At 38.5% G+C, this 16366-nt stretch overlaps 1 protein-coding gene across 6 annotated transcripts in view; it reads right to left on the bottom strand.

Moving 5' to 3' along the window:
• PTPRK (protein tyrosine phosphatase receptor type K) overlaps positions 1-16366 on the bottom strand; it is a 389642-nt gene that overhangs the window by 67192 nt on the left and 306084 nt on the right. For all 6 annotated transcript variants that reach the window (XM_071740971.1, XM_071740972.1, XM_071740974.1 and 3 more), the window contains exons 9-12: positions 12724-12833; positions 11419-11620; positions 9257-9362; positions 1779-2052 (exon numbers count right to left, since the gene is read on the bottom strand). In XM_071740971.1, coding sequence (XP_071597072.1) covers positions 1779-2052; positions 9257-9362; positions 11419-11620; positions 12724-12833 — 692 coding nt within the window. The remainder of the gene's footprint in view (positions 1-1778; positions 2053-9256; positions 9363-11418; positions 11621-12723; positions 12834-16366) is intronic.

Below are 16366 nucleotides of genomic sequence, written 5' to 3'. Positions count from 1 at the left end.
GAATTTTGGTCATCAAGTAAAACAAATGAACAGAGAACTGACTTGGTTATGCACAGTATGGACAACTTGAACAGATGAGGGTCAGTCATAAATTGTTCTTTTGACCTCTTTGTACAATGTGCAGTCATTTTAAAGACAAGCATATTGAAATACCATAAGGTTGCATGAGAGGATGCAGCTGCTTCCCAATTAGATCCCTCTAAACAACATTAGCATGTAATTCGAAAATACAGTAACGACAGTTTCATTTTATAAAATATGGTCCCTCTACTCCTGTGCTACCCCAGCACTCCGTTCCTGAATACATCCCCTTGGATCTCTGTCCTCTTGAAGATTCCTAAGTAACAGGTAAAATATGTTGATGCTGTTTTGTAAACACAGCTAGTAAAGAATAAGCAAAGCTGTGAGTTGAGGCTTCCCCTCATAGGTGTTCCAAAAAGACAATTTTTCAATATAAATGACAGCCCTGCAAGGTTTATTGATACAATCTTACCTAATCAGCATTATTCCCAGTTACTTGTCCACTTTGTTCAAAATGTCTGCAAAGATCACAGAGTAACCCTCATCTCAACCCTATGGTACATTTCAGAACATACTTTACTTCCTTTTGACTTTTTTTGATAAGCCTACTTGTTTATAGTAAAACACTTGTTTAAATACTCTGTAACTCAGAGGTTATCTTGCAACTACTAGGATCTCTGTCTTTGCAAGAATGCAGGGTAGTCCACTCAAATTCCTCCAAATTCCTTCTAGGAACAGAAATCTGATCCAAAGTTTTAAGAAAATTGTTTTGGGAAAGGAAACAAATTTTCTTACATTTTAGTCAGCTGGAAGCCAACAAAAGCAAGGGGAATTCATGCATCTGGTGAGGGAAATATGACTGAGTGACTACCAGTTAATTTTTATTTTGCTTTGTTTACTTCATACATGTCTCCAGATAAGAATTCAAAAGAGGTTGTAGCCTCTTGCCTTAGAAAAAGCCTCCAGCTCTCAAAGCAGCTCCAGTACAGTTTCATTAGCTCCTTCTTTGTCTCCATTCTGACTTGACGCATATGCAATTTTCACAACTATAGCTAGAAGGTGAGATTTTCAAAGGCTTCGTGGCAAAACTGCCTGTTAGTTCAGTTTTGTTTAGTTCCTGCAAAGACCCAAATGTGAGGGTAAACACAGCTTCTGCTTCTTCCTGATGGCTCTGGTGAGTCTCAGTCTGGCTATTGGGCAGTTCCTTTCTGACCTGCCTGGATGCTTCCTATGGAGATTCTTACGGAAATATTACCATCAGTTCCCTAAACTTTAATACCCTTTCCTCACCTCACTATTTAAAAGAAATTAAAAAAAAAAAAAAATTGAATTTTTAAAATATCTGAATCTTCTGTGTCTAGCATGTTTTTCATCCTCACTGATCACTTCCCTCTCCCCCGTTTTTTATTCATGAGAGGAAAAAACATTCAAGAGCAACCTCACGAATTCAATCTTCCAATGTGGGCAAGTACTAAGAGTTGGGGATAAGGCTGTGGATGTTATTTACTGAGGAGGCAGAGTCACAGCACTAAATAACTTCACTGAGATGATTACTACTACAAGATGCATTAAACCCTCGTCTAGTAGCAGTTACTATGATACAAGGGCAGTGTGAAATGTGAATGGCACACTGCCATGCTGTCACAGCATGGAAGGGAATACAGCCCTGCCACTGCCCAGCACCTACTACATCCAACTTCAGCAGTCCTAATTGTCACCACAGAAATGTTGACTCCTACCAGGCGGTTGGCACTTACCTTCTCAACGCTGCTCATGGCCTGGAAATAGATATTGTAACCTTTCCGAGGAGCCAGTGGCGGGTTCCAGAAACCCTGGTAAGTCCTGTTGTCACCCACGGTAAAGGGGGCTGGCTCTGGCAGGTTCCCTGGGGGCAGCTCAGCAGCAAAGTAATAGGGTGACCCCCCGCTAAGAGCGGTCTGATAGGTGACAGGGATTTGGTAGCACTCCATGGCACCTGTTTCTCGCTTTGTTCGGTGTGGGTGCAGCTCCTCAACAACAATCTGGTAGGCACTAGTGAAAGAGAGGAAGATCAGCATAGCTTTAAGGTCACTGCTAGGGCCAAATGTCTAGTCTCATAAAAATATTAGCCCACCTGCTTTGCGTAAGCTTAAAAAGAAACTCAGAAAAGAGGAAAAGACAGCAGATACATGGATGCAGAGAAGAAACAAAGGCTTGAAATAAAGCAAAGCTAATTCAGAAAGAAGCAGCATCATTTTTTTTTCCAGCAAAAACAGCAATATAAATCCATACACAGCCTCTTAACAATAATTTACTTTTTTAGGCATTTTTCTTTTGAAGAAACACAGGAATGAATCTGACTTTAAACTACAATAGATTAATCTCTTGGCTAATTGGAAGTATCTGAAGGTAGCGTTTTTCTTGGAAACGATATTAGAGAAAGCTGAGCTTCAAGGCCCGACATAATGACTGCCTCCAGGCTGTGCTTCAAGCACCAATTTGCAGTTGTCATATCATTAGAGACAGAATGTGCTGACAGGCTTCTCCACCTCTTGACCTTGCAGTGGCTTCTATCTTGGCTCAGAGCTATGCAGATCTAAAATACAAGTGACATGCTGTAATACAAGCACAGATGGACATAAATCTGTCCATTCCACCAAAATAGACTGCCTCATTCCTCTACAGTTGTCAATGATAAAATGTTACAAATTGCTGGTAGCAGATGGCATTTGGCCTATTAAAACTACACTGCAACCTCCCAGTACCTCCCTTGAAATGGTCTGTAGCTTGGTCACTTCTCAAGATCATCTGCTCAAAATAGAACAGGTAATTATAATTCTTCTTTTTCCTGTAGGGGAACTACCTAGCTGCAGGATGTTACCATCTCATTATGAGCTTCATCTGCTTAGCAGAAGTACAGACCTTATATGCTGAGAGAAGGAGGCAGTTCCTCAGTTTGCAATGAGAGAAAAAAAACACATATACACAGGAATTATATGTATGCATACGCACATGCATATATGTGAACATCTGCACATAATTCCTCATTTATATGCAGATTCATTTCATGATCTTATGAAAGATTAGTAAGAAAATATGCCTAAGCATGTAGTCAAGACCTGAAGCTATTCAACCGAGTTGGCAGAATTGATCTTGGTTTTGTTTTAAAGCTTTCTAAACAGAAAAAGTAAAATAGAAGAGAGTTCTGGAAGCATCACTGCATTGCTGCAGGGAGTCTGAAAAGCAAAAGCAAAACCAATCCTTCTTATTTCAGAACTTATGGAGTAGCATTAAATTATTTTGTCAATGTTCTCAGCTACTACTGTCCAGAAAACTCAATAACTGCAGTGGCAGAGATGAAGTATGATACTGAGGAATGGAAGAAATGAGAGAAGAAAAAGTAAGAAATTAGTTTCAAGTCTTTCTTGAACTAAAAGTTAGCATCCCCTTTTCCTAGCACCTAAAAATTGAGGAAAGCCTTTTCCCGTTCAAAGGAATGTAAAAGTCACCTCATTTTTTAAACTCTAGGTAAAAGAAGAACATGAACAAAAAATTATGAGTTAGTCCTAGGAATCTCTGTTTCTCATAAACTGTCTGTGAACTGAACTTGGTTATAAATTACTTTGTGTTAAAATCTAGGGATTAACCAAGTCCAGTTAATGAAGACTGCACCAACATATCACTTCCACAATACCCCCGTGCTCCCAGAATTTTTTTTAATGGTTCAAAAGTAATACACTATCAAAAAAAGCCCACCCCTAAAAGCATTGATGGTTTACAAACTTGACAGGATGCAAAATATCAAAGATTTTTTTTTTTTTATGTCTGAAAGGAAGAAATGACTACAGGCTTTCATTCCATCCCTGGCCTGGCCGGGTTAAACCACCACTCCCAAACTGGGCAGCCAACCAACTGGAATGTACTGGGAACACAGACACCATGTCTCCATTTTGCAGTCTTCTCTCATAAGCTGCCAAAAAGACTGGGACCGAGACAAATTCTGCTCTCTTAAGTGCCAGGAGAGCAGGAAACTTGCAATCTGCAACATCTTGCCAACATTGAAGGAGAAGGCCAGCAGGGAGAGCATCGTAAGGACAGTGCAACGCCTACACAGGATGGAGGCAATAGTTCCCTGGAACAGCTCTATTTATCATGAAGCTCAGGAGCAGAGATCCACCACAGTCATCAAATTGACCACCTTTTCTTCCATTTCTTCCATAAATTCCATTCTTCCACAAATGAGGCTTTTTTTTTTTTTTTTTTTTTTTTTTTGCATGTGTCCTTTTTAAGGGTTAAGTGTCTTTGGAGATCAAAACAAACCAACCCATAATCAGAAATGAAGGCCATGAGAGGTTAATAATAAAAGAGCCTTTCAAGGGAAAATTTTAAGCACAACACCAGAAAAAAATGTGCTGGTTCTGAGAAATTTTTAAATAAACTAATTTACAAAAAAAAAAAAAAAAAAGTTCCAAAAATAATGCTTTTTGGGCCTTTAACTGTGAACTGAAAAACTACAAAATGTGGAAAATAAGAAATAAATACACACATTGTAGCTATCTGCATCTATCCAATTACTTTTAGTTAAAGAAAGAATATACAATGACAGAAAGGCTTTGAAGTCTTCAAAGAGGCTTTTCTTTTTTAATTTTACAAAGTATTTTTTAAATAAATGATGTGCCTTTGGAAAGGGGATCTGGCAGTATTTTCCATGCAACATTATAGGCTAACAGGACATGTAGGAATACAGTCATTTACCTCTGGGCCCTTTGTGATATACCATCTGTTTAAGCCCATTTAGTACCACTCTAGTGGCTGCAATGCAGCACTGTCACTTAATGTACATGTAACTGTTTGGAAAGGACACTGTGCTGAAAGATGCAAAGATAGAAGCCAAAGTTAAATTTGCAACTTAAAAAGCAGGGTGTTTGCAGTGTGACCACCTGCAAAGGTGGTCTGGTATCAGGCTGTAAGTGAAAGTTTAAAGGCTATGTACTCTGTTTATCATAGGATTTTTTAAGTGTTACTAATCCTAGCTTCAATTATCTTGTGCTTTTTACACTTGTTTTTGGGTGTAATGGTGGGAACTCAATTATTGAGAGAACTCTCTTGTGAATGAAGCTATGGGAATTCATACAGCATCTATTTTCCCTCCCAGTATTCCCATACAGAAATGACAAATAAAGAAGAGAAAGAACTAGGGAGAGCTGGCAAACCTCAACGACAATATTCCTTCTCCCTGATAAATAAAATAAATTCTGAGCTATTCTGAAAAGCAATTAAAATTTAAGAAGCTTCTACAGAAGTTGCCAGCATCATGAAGGCTAAACAGCTTCTGAGACAACCAGGTAAGCAGAGAAAATGTGAAAGATATAACAAGAATTCCTCTGCTCAGACTTTGCATGAGGGTATTGTATTTGTAAAATATAATATTTTGTAAAAAATATTTTTCTTTTATTTAAAACCTGCACAGAACCTCCCTATTGACTAAGACAATTACAAACAGCCTAAGGAGGTCCCCGCCAACAGAACTTCCTTTTCACCATTCCCTAAAAACTCAGGCTCTAAAACAGGTACTACAGTGATCATGTTTTTCATACTTTAGCAATATTCTGACTGAGCTTTAATATCAACTAGAGATTTCCTTCCACTCTAGTAGAGAAACAGTGCCCTATCCTTTGATAGGTGCCACTTCTCCTTTGCAGTGAAATTTCTTCTCCAAAAGTGTTATTAAACACTGGAACAGGCTGCCCAAGGAGGTAGCTGAATCACCATCCCTGGGAGTGCTTTAAAAAGATTGTATACATGATGGTCAGGCATATGGTTTAGCTCTGGACTCTACTGAGTTACGTTAATGCTTGGACTCAATGATCTTAAAGGTCTTTTCCAACCAGAATGGTTCTGTGTTTCTGTGCCAGATTGAGGGAGTACCCAAGTTACAACCTGAGCTCTTGGAGGTCCGACTGACAATTAAGTTCTAGCTGCTCTCTGCCACTGTGTACTTAATTAGCCTTGTTACAAAATGAAAACAACCTGCAACCCAATTTTGCAGATTGAGGTATAAGAAAACACCTTACCAGTCAACTAAATTACATGTGCTTCACAATTCTCATCTTCAATAGGATTTGAAAACAAAAGACTGTTTTGTTGGTGCTCAGGTAGGATCCTTCAGAAAAACAACAGTGACAAATCATATCTTCCTTCAAATGAATCTCTGAAGCTCCACTGATGCTGCTGACCAGGCGATCTCAGCCACAAGACTGATGCTGAAATGGCACAAGCTTCACAGAGAGCTTGACCCACCCACCCCGTCTCTGTATTTCTAGCTTGTAATTTGGTTTAAAACTTTAGGAGGCCATAAAGGATGCTAGTGATTACACAATAACACTTGACAGGGAATATATGATGTTTAAACTGTGATGACTATTGCATGCAGTGCCTTAAAGAAATGACTGGCAGCCACAGGTAGATTTCACTTGGGTTAAGGAACATCGGTTTCCTGGGGGGCTGTGCTATTGGAGAGGATGATGTACAGCAAAATCTGATCGCAGTATAATCCTGTTTGTAAAAGTAACAGACCAAGCTGTTTTTTGTTTTGTTTTGGGTTTTTACTTTTCTAATTTTGTTTTTTTGTTTACAACATGGACTTTCAGCAATTCAATAAAATGACCCCTGAGCACCCACAGCTCCAGAGATTAGAGAACTGGCTGCAAACAACCCTTTTCAAAAACTCAACTGTTTTCTTCAGTTTCAAGTTGAAGATCAGTATTTGAGTCCCTTCTACTCAATCACAGCTGCAGAAAAGGGAATGTATTTTTTTCCCACCTATCTAGTAGCACTCTATAGGGCAACAAGACAGCTTGTAGTGGAAACACAACTGCAGAGTGCATGGAGTGAAGCTTTAATAAAGCACACCATAAAGTTTAGTGAAATGTATTGAATCAATTCAGAATTTCTATGTGCTACATTTACCTCCAATATTAAGAAGCTGCCAAAAAGTACATGACTGCAATATGTGTACATTCAGGAAAGGGAATGGGTCCATGTCTTCTGCAGTCCCCTGGAGAATGCTCCTTATTCCAAGTAATGAAGAAAATGCCTGGTTTGTTTTAAAAATAAAGCCCAGGTCTCTGGGTTACGATAAAGGACTTACTTTCTTGATCTCTTTTTGTTAGCAATTTAATGTAAACTCTTAGGTTTTATAAATTAATTGAAGTGGAGAGGGAAGATGGGAGACATGAAGAAAGACATCAGCTTTTCCAAGAACATACTCAAATAACAGTTATTAACACTGTATCAAACTATCCCAATCAAATTAGCTATTAACATTTAGCACATAGATCCTTTGGGCCACCTTCACAGGCCACAGTGACAAGCTCGTGCCACTGAACTGAAAATGCTATAAGAAAAATTGAGCAAATCACTGTGAGGTGGTGTGCTGAAGATTTACTCTGCAGCGACTTACTCGCTTGCCAGTACAGTGCAGAGAAACCTGAGCTCCCCAAGCCAGGTACAAGTAATCCTCAGGCTGCATCTCATCATGCTACTGGTTCACAGAAGAAAACCCTATGGAGAGTAAACCTTGGATGAGAGATTGAAGCCCCTCAGTGTGAGGGGTGGGACTGAAGGGTGTGATTGCTGCTGTCAGCAGAAATGTGCCACAGCCCAGTTGCTGTAGAGAGATGATGTGCACCACCATCAGCAGAGCCCAGAGATGTTTGCCCTGCTTGCCCTGAGTGAGTCAAGGCATCAGCCCCAACAAGGGACCAGGCAGAAGACTGAAAGCATTTGCCATGGGTTAGATGAGATAGATACCAGATTCCTCTAACAGGGACAGTTTTGGATATGGTCAGCAGCAAGACCCCTGGAAGGCTTTAAGAAGCACCTACAATGGTGTACAATGAGTTTAAGAACCTGCATAAAATGGGAAGATTTTCAGATTAGAGGTCTGTTTTCTACTGTATCAATTCAACATAACACCTATTTTAGAAATTCAAGTGCTGTACTGAATGTAGTCCTGTGCATTTTATCATTCTTCACACTCAACAAAATCCTAGGTGTGCTCCGGGGAAATCTTTCAGCAACTAATGATGTATGGAGTTGCAATTTTTACTTATGAATGTAAAACACGAGTATCTCCTTTAAAGAGGATGAATCTGGATTATCTTTAGTGACAGAATATAAATAAATAACTTGATCCTATCAACCATAATGGTGACTATATGATAAGCATGTGTTTCACACAACATCAATGTAATACATACATTCTTCTTAAAGGAAATACACTTAAGAAACTGTTTTCCTCTGCTTTAGGGCTCAGGCACATTACTTGACATCGGCTGAGCCACGGTAAGTGACTTAATGTAACACTGAATGAAATGCATTAGCCCGCATTTCTCTAAAATGTCACAAGGGTAAGAGCATGAAAAGGTTCTAATGCTTGGTAGCTAATTAATCCCCAATTAGTCAAACCTGTCCCTGAATATTGCTGATGCAGCCACATCAGTAACACACAAATGGAATCAAATACCATCATAAAATTTTTGCACTAATAAGTAGAAATAAAGAGCAGGATGTGGACTAATCTTTGCAAACAGAATTAAATTATCTCTCAATAAAGAGCAGAAAGGGAAAGACTTCTCAAAGTTAACATAAATGAAACATTTTAATATGATTATGGGACACGCCAAATAAAATTTAATAGCTTGCTACATGATTTCTAGTAAGAAGCACCCTGAGAAGAAAAAGGTCAAATAGTTTGTATTCATCACTATTATTCTCCCATTTCCACTCAGCTTCCAATTTTCCAGTCATACATATATGCTATAGAATAGCTGATTTGAAGCACTGGAGAGAAAGTGTTATTTTCAAATCCACTTTCTGACAAACACCTTTCAACCTCACATTTCAGAGACACTGTGAGAAAGTAAAGTGAAATTAAAATGGATAGGAGGTGGTCCTGGGGACCCCAAATCAAACAAGACAGACAGCTGGATGATTCAGGTTATGACTATCTCTGAAAAAAACAAACCTCCAGACCCACTAATTTTCTCTTTTTAATTACAGATCTATTGGCAAGCTCAGTCTAGCCACAAAAACCTGTAAAACAGTAATGTCAAATTAAAATCACTTGGAAACAAACAGCTCAATGAGCTACAAGACTGTGTACAATCAAGTAAAAAAAAAAAACAAACCACCAAGCCCAAACCCCAACCTTTGTGGTTTTTATGATTTCAATTAATTTTTAATTTTTTATTACCTGATAGGTGCACCTTTGGCCTGTGCTGGTCTCAAGAGTACAGTTATTGTAGTAGCAGTTTCATTGAGAGATGCATCGACTCCTTCATAGTCCGGTAAAGTGGGAGCTGATTAATGTTGAGTAGGAAGGAAAAGAAGGAGAAATAAATCAGTGAAAATTTTGGATTTTAGATTTTCATGAGATGGTGGCTGTTTGTAATTTAGTAAGCCACAATCTTCAAGGGTGAAGCTACTTGAGTCTTTTTAAATGATTTTCCCGTAAGGCACTATCTTTTACTAAAGCATGAACGGAACTTCACCAACAATTGACAATCCCACCCTCAACTGGTCCCCCTCAAATCATGATACCTATCAAGCTAAGCAGGTTTATTTAAGGACAGAGACTGAGGGAGGAGATGACCTAAGATGACAAAGTCTCATTTTGGCCTTGTTTTTTCTACATTCTATATTCACCATTTTAAAGACCCAGCCTCTACCACCTCTCTTCTTCCTCTTCCAGCAATGTAAGAACCTTTCACATGTTCTCTTAAACATCATGGAAGACTACACCAAGAGCAACTAGAGTGCAGGAAAACTGGGCTTGGATGGACAAACATCTGTGGAGACTAGAACTGAGTGGGGGAGCCTCTTCTCATATGCCTCTCTCCTTCCATTTCTAACAGATGGCCAAGTTGCTCAATAATCAATTTCTGAACCACCGCCCAAGATACAAAGAAAAAAAAAAAGAACACAACAATGTTTCTGACTTCAGTCCTAGTGCAAGGAACAAAACAGGATTTTCTGTGATTCAGAAAAGAATAGATTTCTCTTTATTACCAATCATTTAAAATCTTGAAAACGTTCTGCATGTTTGGATTTCTTTACCGTTTAGCTGTATAAAATTGTTAATGGTAACTGTGTATTTTTTTTTTAAATTAATTATTTATTAATGGGAATGTATTATGAAGAAACACAAGGACCTTAAAACAATCTGAATAAAGTATTACACTTCAAACCAATCTAATAGATAGATGAACAGACCACATAGTTTGGAGATTTTTTTGGTGATTTGGTTGCATTTTTTTTGAAGGAGCTCTGGTATAAGGAGGACTAGTGCTCACATGCTGGGATGAAATTCAACAGATTTTTCCAGTTAACTATCACAACTATAGGATTTCACTTGCTACATAAGAAAGGAGCTCTGCCTTGAATTTTCTCACATTTTGACTTCTGTGCATGCTTTTGAGAACAGGGTGAGGAGACTATGTGAGTAGTTTCCCATAGAAAAGGTAGGTGCATTTCAGTGCATTACTAACTTGCCTTTACAGGATGATATAAGTTTTGTTACAGCAGACAACAAGGAAAATAGCCTGCTTTGTGCTGTTTATATTTCTAAATCATTGACTTTGATCTCTGCTAAGATCCAAAGTCATCATGTCATAAAATCAACAATCTCTCTAGATATGGCAGACTTATCTTTTGCTATCAAGTGTGTAAGCTACTATCTCATTTTTCAAGAATAATACTGAAATTCAAGAAAATAAACCCCACTAAATGATTCCATTTGATGTTATTTTTTTCTAGAGATCACAGTACATTATTAAGACAAATAGTGTCCATCTTAGTGCACTGCAGCAAGTGAGTAAAAGCAGACCTGCATCAGTAGGAAGAAACAGACTGATATGAATTTGGCAAAAGACATTCACACTTCTGAACTACCACAAGTTTGTTATAGGTGTGTCCTGCTAAGTGGTGTCACCTTGAGTTAGTCAGTTTAATTTTCTGCACCTGACTACTAATCTGCAAAACAAATACAGTACTGAGTGACCTATGGAGTGCTGTAAGGCTTAATTAGTTAAGGTTTACATAGCACTTCAAAATCTTTAGATGAGAGTGCAAGATTACACAAACTCAAACATTTTACAATCACAGGTGTGCAATTTGCACCTCATTCATGCAAGGATTTATCCTTGAACTTATGTTTCTGTTTGGCAAATACACTCAAAACCACTGTCAGTAATACATAATACAGTTTCACAACATGATAGGACTGGGGGGGGAATTTCTTTCCCATGTCAAGATTTTTCAAGTCTTACAAAAAAAAAAATCCCCAAAACATTACCCCATGTATACACTTTTTTTTTCTTCCCTCTTTTTTCTTTTTCTGTTGTTTTTTGGGTTTACCTGAGATGTTGGTCGTTACATTGATTGTAGTTGCTGGTCCAAAGCCTTTGACAGTGCTTGCACGTATAAAGAACTGGTAAGTAGTACCAGGATGCAAGTGGGAGAAGACATGGTGTGTGCTGTTCCACAGCTTTGACACAGTTTGTGGAGGTCCTGCGACTGGAACTGCAGGATCAAATGACCTTATGCTGCTGTAACTGACCTGTGAAAACAATTATTTTTGTAACAATTGTCATGGGGTTTGACACGAGATGACTATGTTAGCTTAGCTGAAATGGAACCAGAAGACACATGCTACCTGCTACCTTGAGGATCCCATGAGGACTTAACGTGTATTGCTGTAGAGTCTGCTTGAAGGCAGCACTTGAAGGGCCATGCTTATGCCCTTCATCTCTTTTCTTCGTGATTTCAGTTTAGGCATGGAAAATTTCACTGCTACATTTAGATTAGGACACCATCGCCCCCTTTTCACCAAAACCTTTCATTTTTCATTTCCTGTAATACATTTTCCTTTTCCTCTCTTAATAAACATAATTTGGATGCTGTCCAAAAAAAGCTAGTGAATTTAAAGCCAACAATGATATCTTAATATACTAGTTTTGACGGGGATTTGAGTTAATTTTCTTCAGAACCAGTTGTATGGTGCTCTGCCTTGTGATTAAAACACAAAATCTCACACAAAAGCCCTTGCAATTCTCCCCTCATCCCACTGCAGGGATTAGTGAGCAGCTGAGTGGGGCTAAGATGCCCATCAGTTTTAACCCCCACTATGGAAAGAATTTGTTAACATTAAATAGATGAAACTACAGATCGAACAGGTTTTGTTTGGTAAGTTTGTCTTCCTCCTATAATTCACTGGTACAGAAAATTATATTCTCTGTTCTTTTTAAAAAAGGAGTATTGGAAAGGATGTTGTTTATTCCTCAAATCCGCTCCTGTTTCCTGCCAACCTCTTGTGGAGGTCGTCAGAAAGCTCCTATAAGAAATCTACTTTAAATAGAATATATATAGAGGTTTCTATTAACCTCCATCTAAAGACCTGATAAAGCTAAACAACATAGTAGTGGTACATGATTTTTCCAACTAGTACCTCCCACATGCATCGAAATATTTGTTATCACATGCCAAAGCCACTTGGCTTGGCTGGCCAGCTAACAACATAGATATGATTTTTGAATACCTATCACTACACAAAATCCAGTATTCTGTAAATGAAAGCAGCATACAAGCACAGAACAAGTACTGTCAGCCACCCCTCTTCCTACACTTTGTGAACCCTATGCTTGTTAGCTGTTTAATGGTTACCTCATACTGTGTAATGATTCCATTTGGATCCATAGGTTCCTTCCAGTTGAGGAAGATCTTATCTTCAAAAGGAGTTCCTTTCACTGACTTGGCAGGTATAGGGCCTGGTACTACAAACAAAATAAACCAGTTAAAAATAGGAAATTCAAGAGAGAAAAATTGAAGAGATGACAGAACATCCTATTAAAACCAAAAGTGAGTGTGGATCTACTTTTATTAATATTTATTTGCATGCAGAAGGTAGTGGTAGAGAGCATGGAAAAGCACTTCAAAGCATATTTTGTCATTCACAGTGCAGAGAAAGCATGAAGTTGAAATATTATCCCCACATACGGTTTTCAAAACCTTCATGCAAAGTCAAATTGTCTCGTAGTATAGCCAGGGGAAACAGTTCAAGCTAGATTATGACTTCAGGGAACATCACTGAACTCTTTAATAAGCGTATCTTAGGACAAGGACTACATGGTTTTAAAATCCCTTTAAAAAGAAAAATCAAAGGCAAGGAAGAGCCTTTGTTATACAGCATTTTCCAAACGAGAGAAATGCTTACAAAACAGTTTTCAGTCATCCCTTCTTATGATTTGTTGTTTTAAAATAAATCCTTCTCTAAAGAGAGGGCTGGGCACAGGGCAAAGACCTCAGCTCAGCTACCACCTCTGTCAGCTACGGACACGCTTGTCTTTCAAAAGGATCAAAACTGCTTACTTCAAATCTTTCCAATAAGAGACATTTTCAAAGCTTTGTACTGAGCCACACAAGGATGACCCCACTTTCTTATTTTTAACGGAACCAATATCCCTGGTGTAATAACACGTCTAAAGTGTCACCTCAGGTCTCTTTGCCTGAGTAATTCACAGTAGCTGGTAATCCCATCAACACCAGGCAGGAGCACTTAGTTATCTCCCATTTCAGCTTACAAGATATTTTTGTCTACTCATGCAGTGCCTTTTTAACCACAGCAGCTCACCTAGATTTGAACACATACGTGCTGAAAGAAGGTGATGAGGATAAGAAAGTGCCTGAAGAAACCCTGAATCCAAAGAAAAACCCTCCTCAAAAAGCTGAAGTTGCCCAGATCTGCAGTCTTTTAGCTGAAATGTTACTTCTGTTTAATATATTGACGTGTATTTCTCTCCCCTTCTTAATTAGCCTATTTTATTCAATGCAACTTTCAGTGAGCCTCACACATGATACTTCTTTGGTATTAATTATCAAAACAGACTTAAGTTTTACAAAGAGTAAAAAGAAATTAAAATGTGCTGGATCAAAGGAAGCACCAGGCACTGTGCTACCAGCACCAAGTGAGTGGTCTGTCCCAATAGTGGCTTTTAATTCAGTCTGCATGGAAGTTATACATGATGACCAAACCGTTGGTACAAGCAACACAATTTGGCACATTAATAATAAATTAATGCAGTCAAAAAAGCCCAGAAGTGAACAGACAAGAGCTTCACAGAAACTGCTCGCCCATCTGTCAAGCAAAGACTTAGGAGATGGTAACTAAAATCATAGACTGCTGCTTTGCTTCAGTGTCCCAGTACAGACTGGGCAGTGGATGCAGGCTGACACACCATGACAGCCCCTGTGCTCTCCATGGCATTCAGGCACTTGCTGTAGGCATTGCTTTGTTTTTCATGGAAATGCTCTACTCTTTTTCTTCTCTACATCTCAAATGAGGTATGAATATACCCTGATGCACGTGACATTTTCCCTGGAAGACGTGCACATGTGTGTGTGTTTGCGTATACGTCTGTGTATATGGGAGACAACATAGGAATGCACACAGAATATGAAATTTGACATTAAAGCACACTGAAGTATGTGAGATAAAAAGACACGATCACTCAGAAACCTATAAAATATTGAGTGGTGCTTTTACAAAGATGTTTCACATTCAATTAAAACTAGGTACAGAGTTCTATGTTCAAGGATTGCATAAAGCCTCCTACATTTTCTGTTTAAATGCCCAACTGGGAGAAGCCTCTAGGCTCATCACATCGCATGACCGTGTTTTCTTCTGCAATAAAAAATTTGTTGCTTGTGGCAGCAGAAGCAATGTTAAACTGACTGGAACTACATGATCCTACTTAGTTTCATGCTTCTCTTCCCACTGGCATGAGAAAGGCAAAAGAACAGAAGCTAGCAAAGTGATGAACAGCTTGCTGGGAATCCCAGTAAAAATAAGGTTAGAAACCAAAAAGCAAGTGTCTAGAAAAAGAGAATGGAAATTCCCAAAAACCTCGCCCACCCTTGCAAATTGACCAAAACTGAAGCTTGGGACCAGCTTAAATTCTTTGAGAGCTCAATTGGAATGAAAACAAACAAAATCCAAATGCCAAGAAGAGGGAATATAATTTTAGTTTGAAGGATATGATTTAGTAGATATAAAGTTTGGTTTGTTTTTTTTTCCCCCCCTTCCATTTTTTAGTTTAACCACAGAAAAACGTCAACTTTACCAAAGATACACAGGGAAGAGAGGGAAGAGGCAGGAGAATTTGATTGAAGAACAGAGTATCTATTACTTGGCCCACAGATTCATCAGTCAGGTTAGTCAAAATAATGCCTAAACATCCCCACTTGTGTTCTTCTGCCTTTGTCCTCAAGTCATTATTAGTCACAATCAGAAATTTAAAAAAGGCTGAAACCCCAAACAAAGACACAAAAAGAAAAAACAACAAAACAACAGTATGGTGACCTTTTGGTAACACTATTTTGAAGGCACTAACTGCATCCTTCCATGTAGACGGTCACTACTGCCTATTCCCTATGACTCCCAGCAGGACTTCAGGACTTAAGAAATACCTTAAACTCATATTTCCAAAGCTGTGTTCCCACAGTATTTAGCAAGGTCTCTGGTAAGAACTGGTAAGGTAAACATCACACTTGTGTGGATAACAGCTTTCAGAAGCTTTCTCACAAACAGCCCAGGAGGCTTTCTGAAGGCTTGTGCCTGCATCTCCAGAAACCTGAGACACTACCATGTCTCCCTGCTGCCTTCTCTACTCACCTTCTTCATGCGTGAGCTCTTACTCTTCCCCTTGGACTTACAGATACTTTATAGTAAATCAAAACACTCAAGATTATTACAAGCCTATAAGATGAAGTATGTTACTTTGTATTTCCTATCAATGGCCAGGTATTTGAATAATTCAAAAAAGTGTAACTAGCTGCTAGAGGAGTTCGACTTGGACCTTTTGGCCTCCAATCCCTCTCTTTGAAAAGATTCTGATTCTATAGATTTTCCTTCCATCTGCTGACCTTGTGAAGTGTGACCCCCACCATTTCTCACCAGTAACAACAGTAAACACTCTTTTTTTCACATACATTACTCTATACTAAACTTGCAACAGGTCAAGATTTCCACTTATTTTAAGAAGTTAAATCATTCAGGTGGGTTCAAATGTATGGGTTTCAGAAGAGATTTTGAACTTAAGAAAAAAAAGTTACTATTTTTCCTATAAAAAATTATACAAACATAAAACCCAGCTGTATATGAAAGTAACATAAAACCAGTTCAAATGGAATTTCAGCAAGGCTTTATAGTGGAAACATCACTAGCTCTTCTTTCACAATTTACACACACCTCCAGAGCCCTTTTAAAGAAGCTATATACTCATATAGTGAATAGCTGATAAATTTTCCT

Source organism: Heliangelus exortis, chromosome 3 (genome assembly GCF_036169615.1).
Source record: "Heliangelus exortis chromosome 3, bHelExo1.hap1, whole genome shotgun sequence".
NCBI classification, from domain to species: domain Eukaryota; kingdom Metazoa; phylum Chordata; class Aves; order Apodiformes; family Trochilidae; genus Heliangelus; species Heliangelus exortis.
Note: the sequence above shows the minus strand (reverse complement) of the source record. Positions and strands in the feature narration are given on the sequence as shown.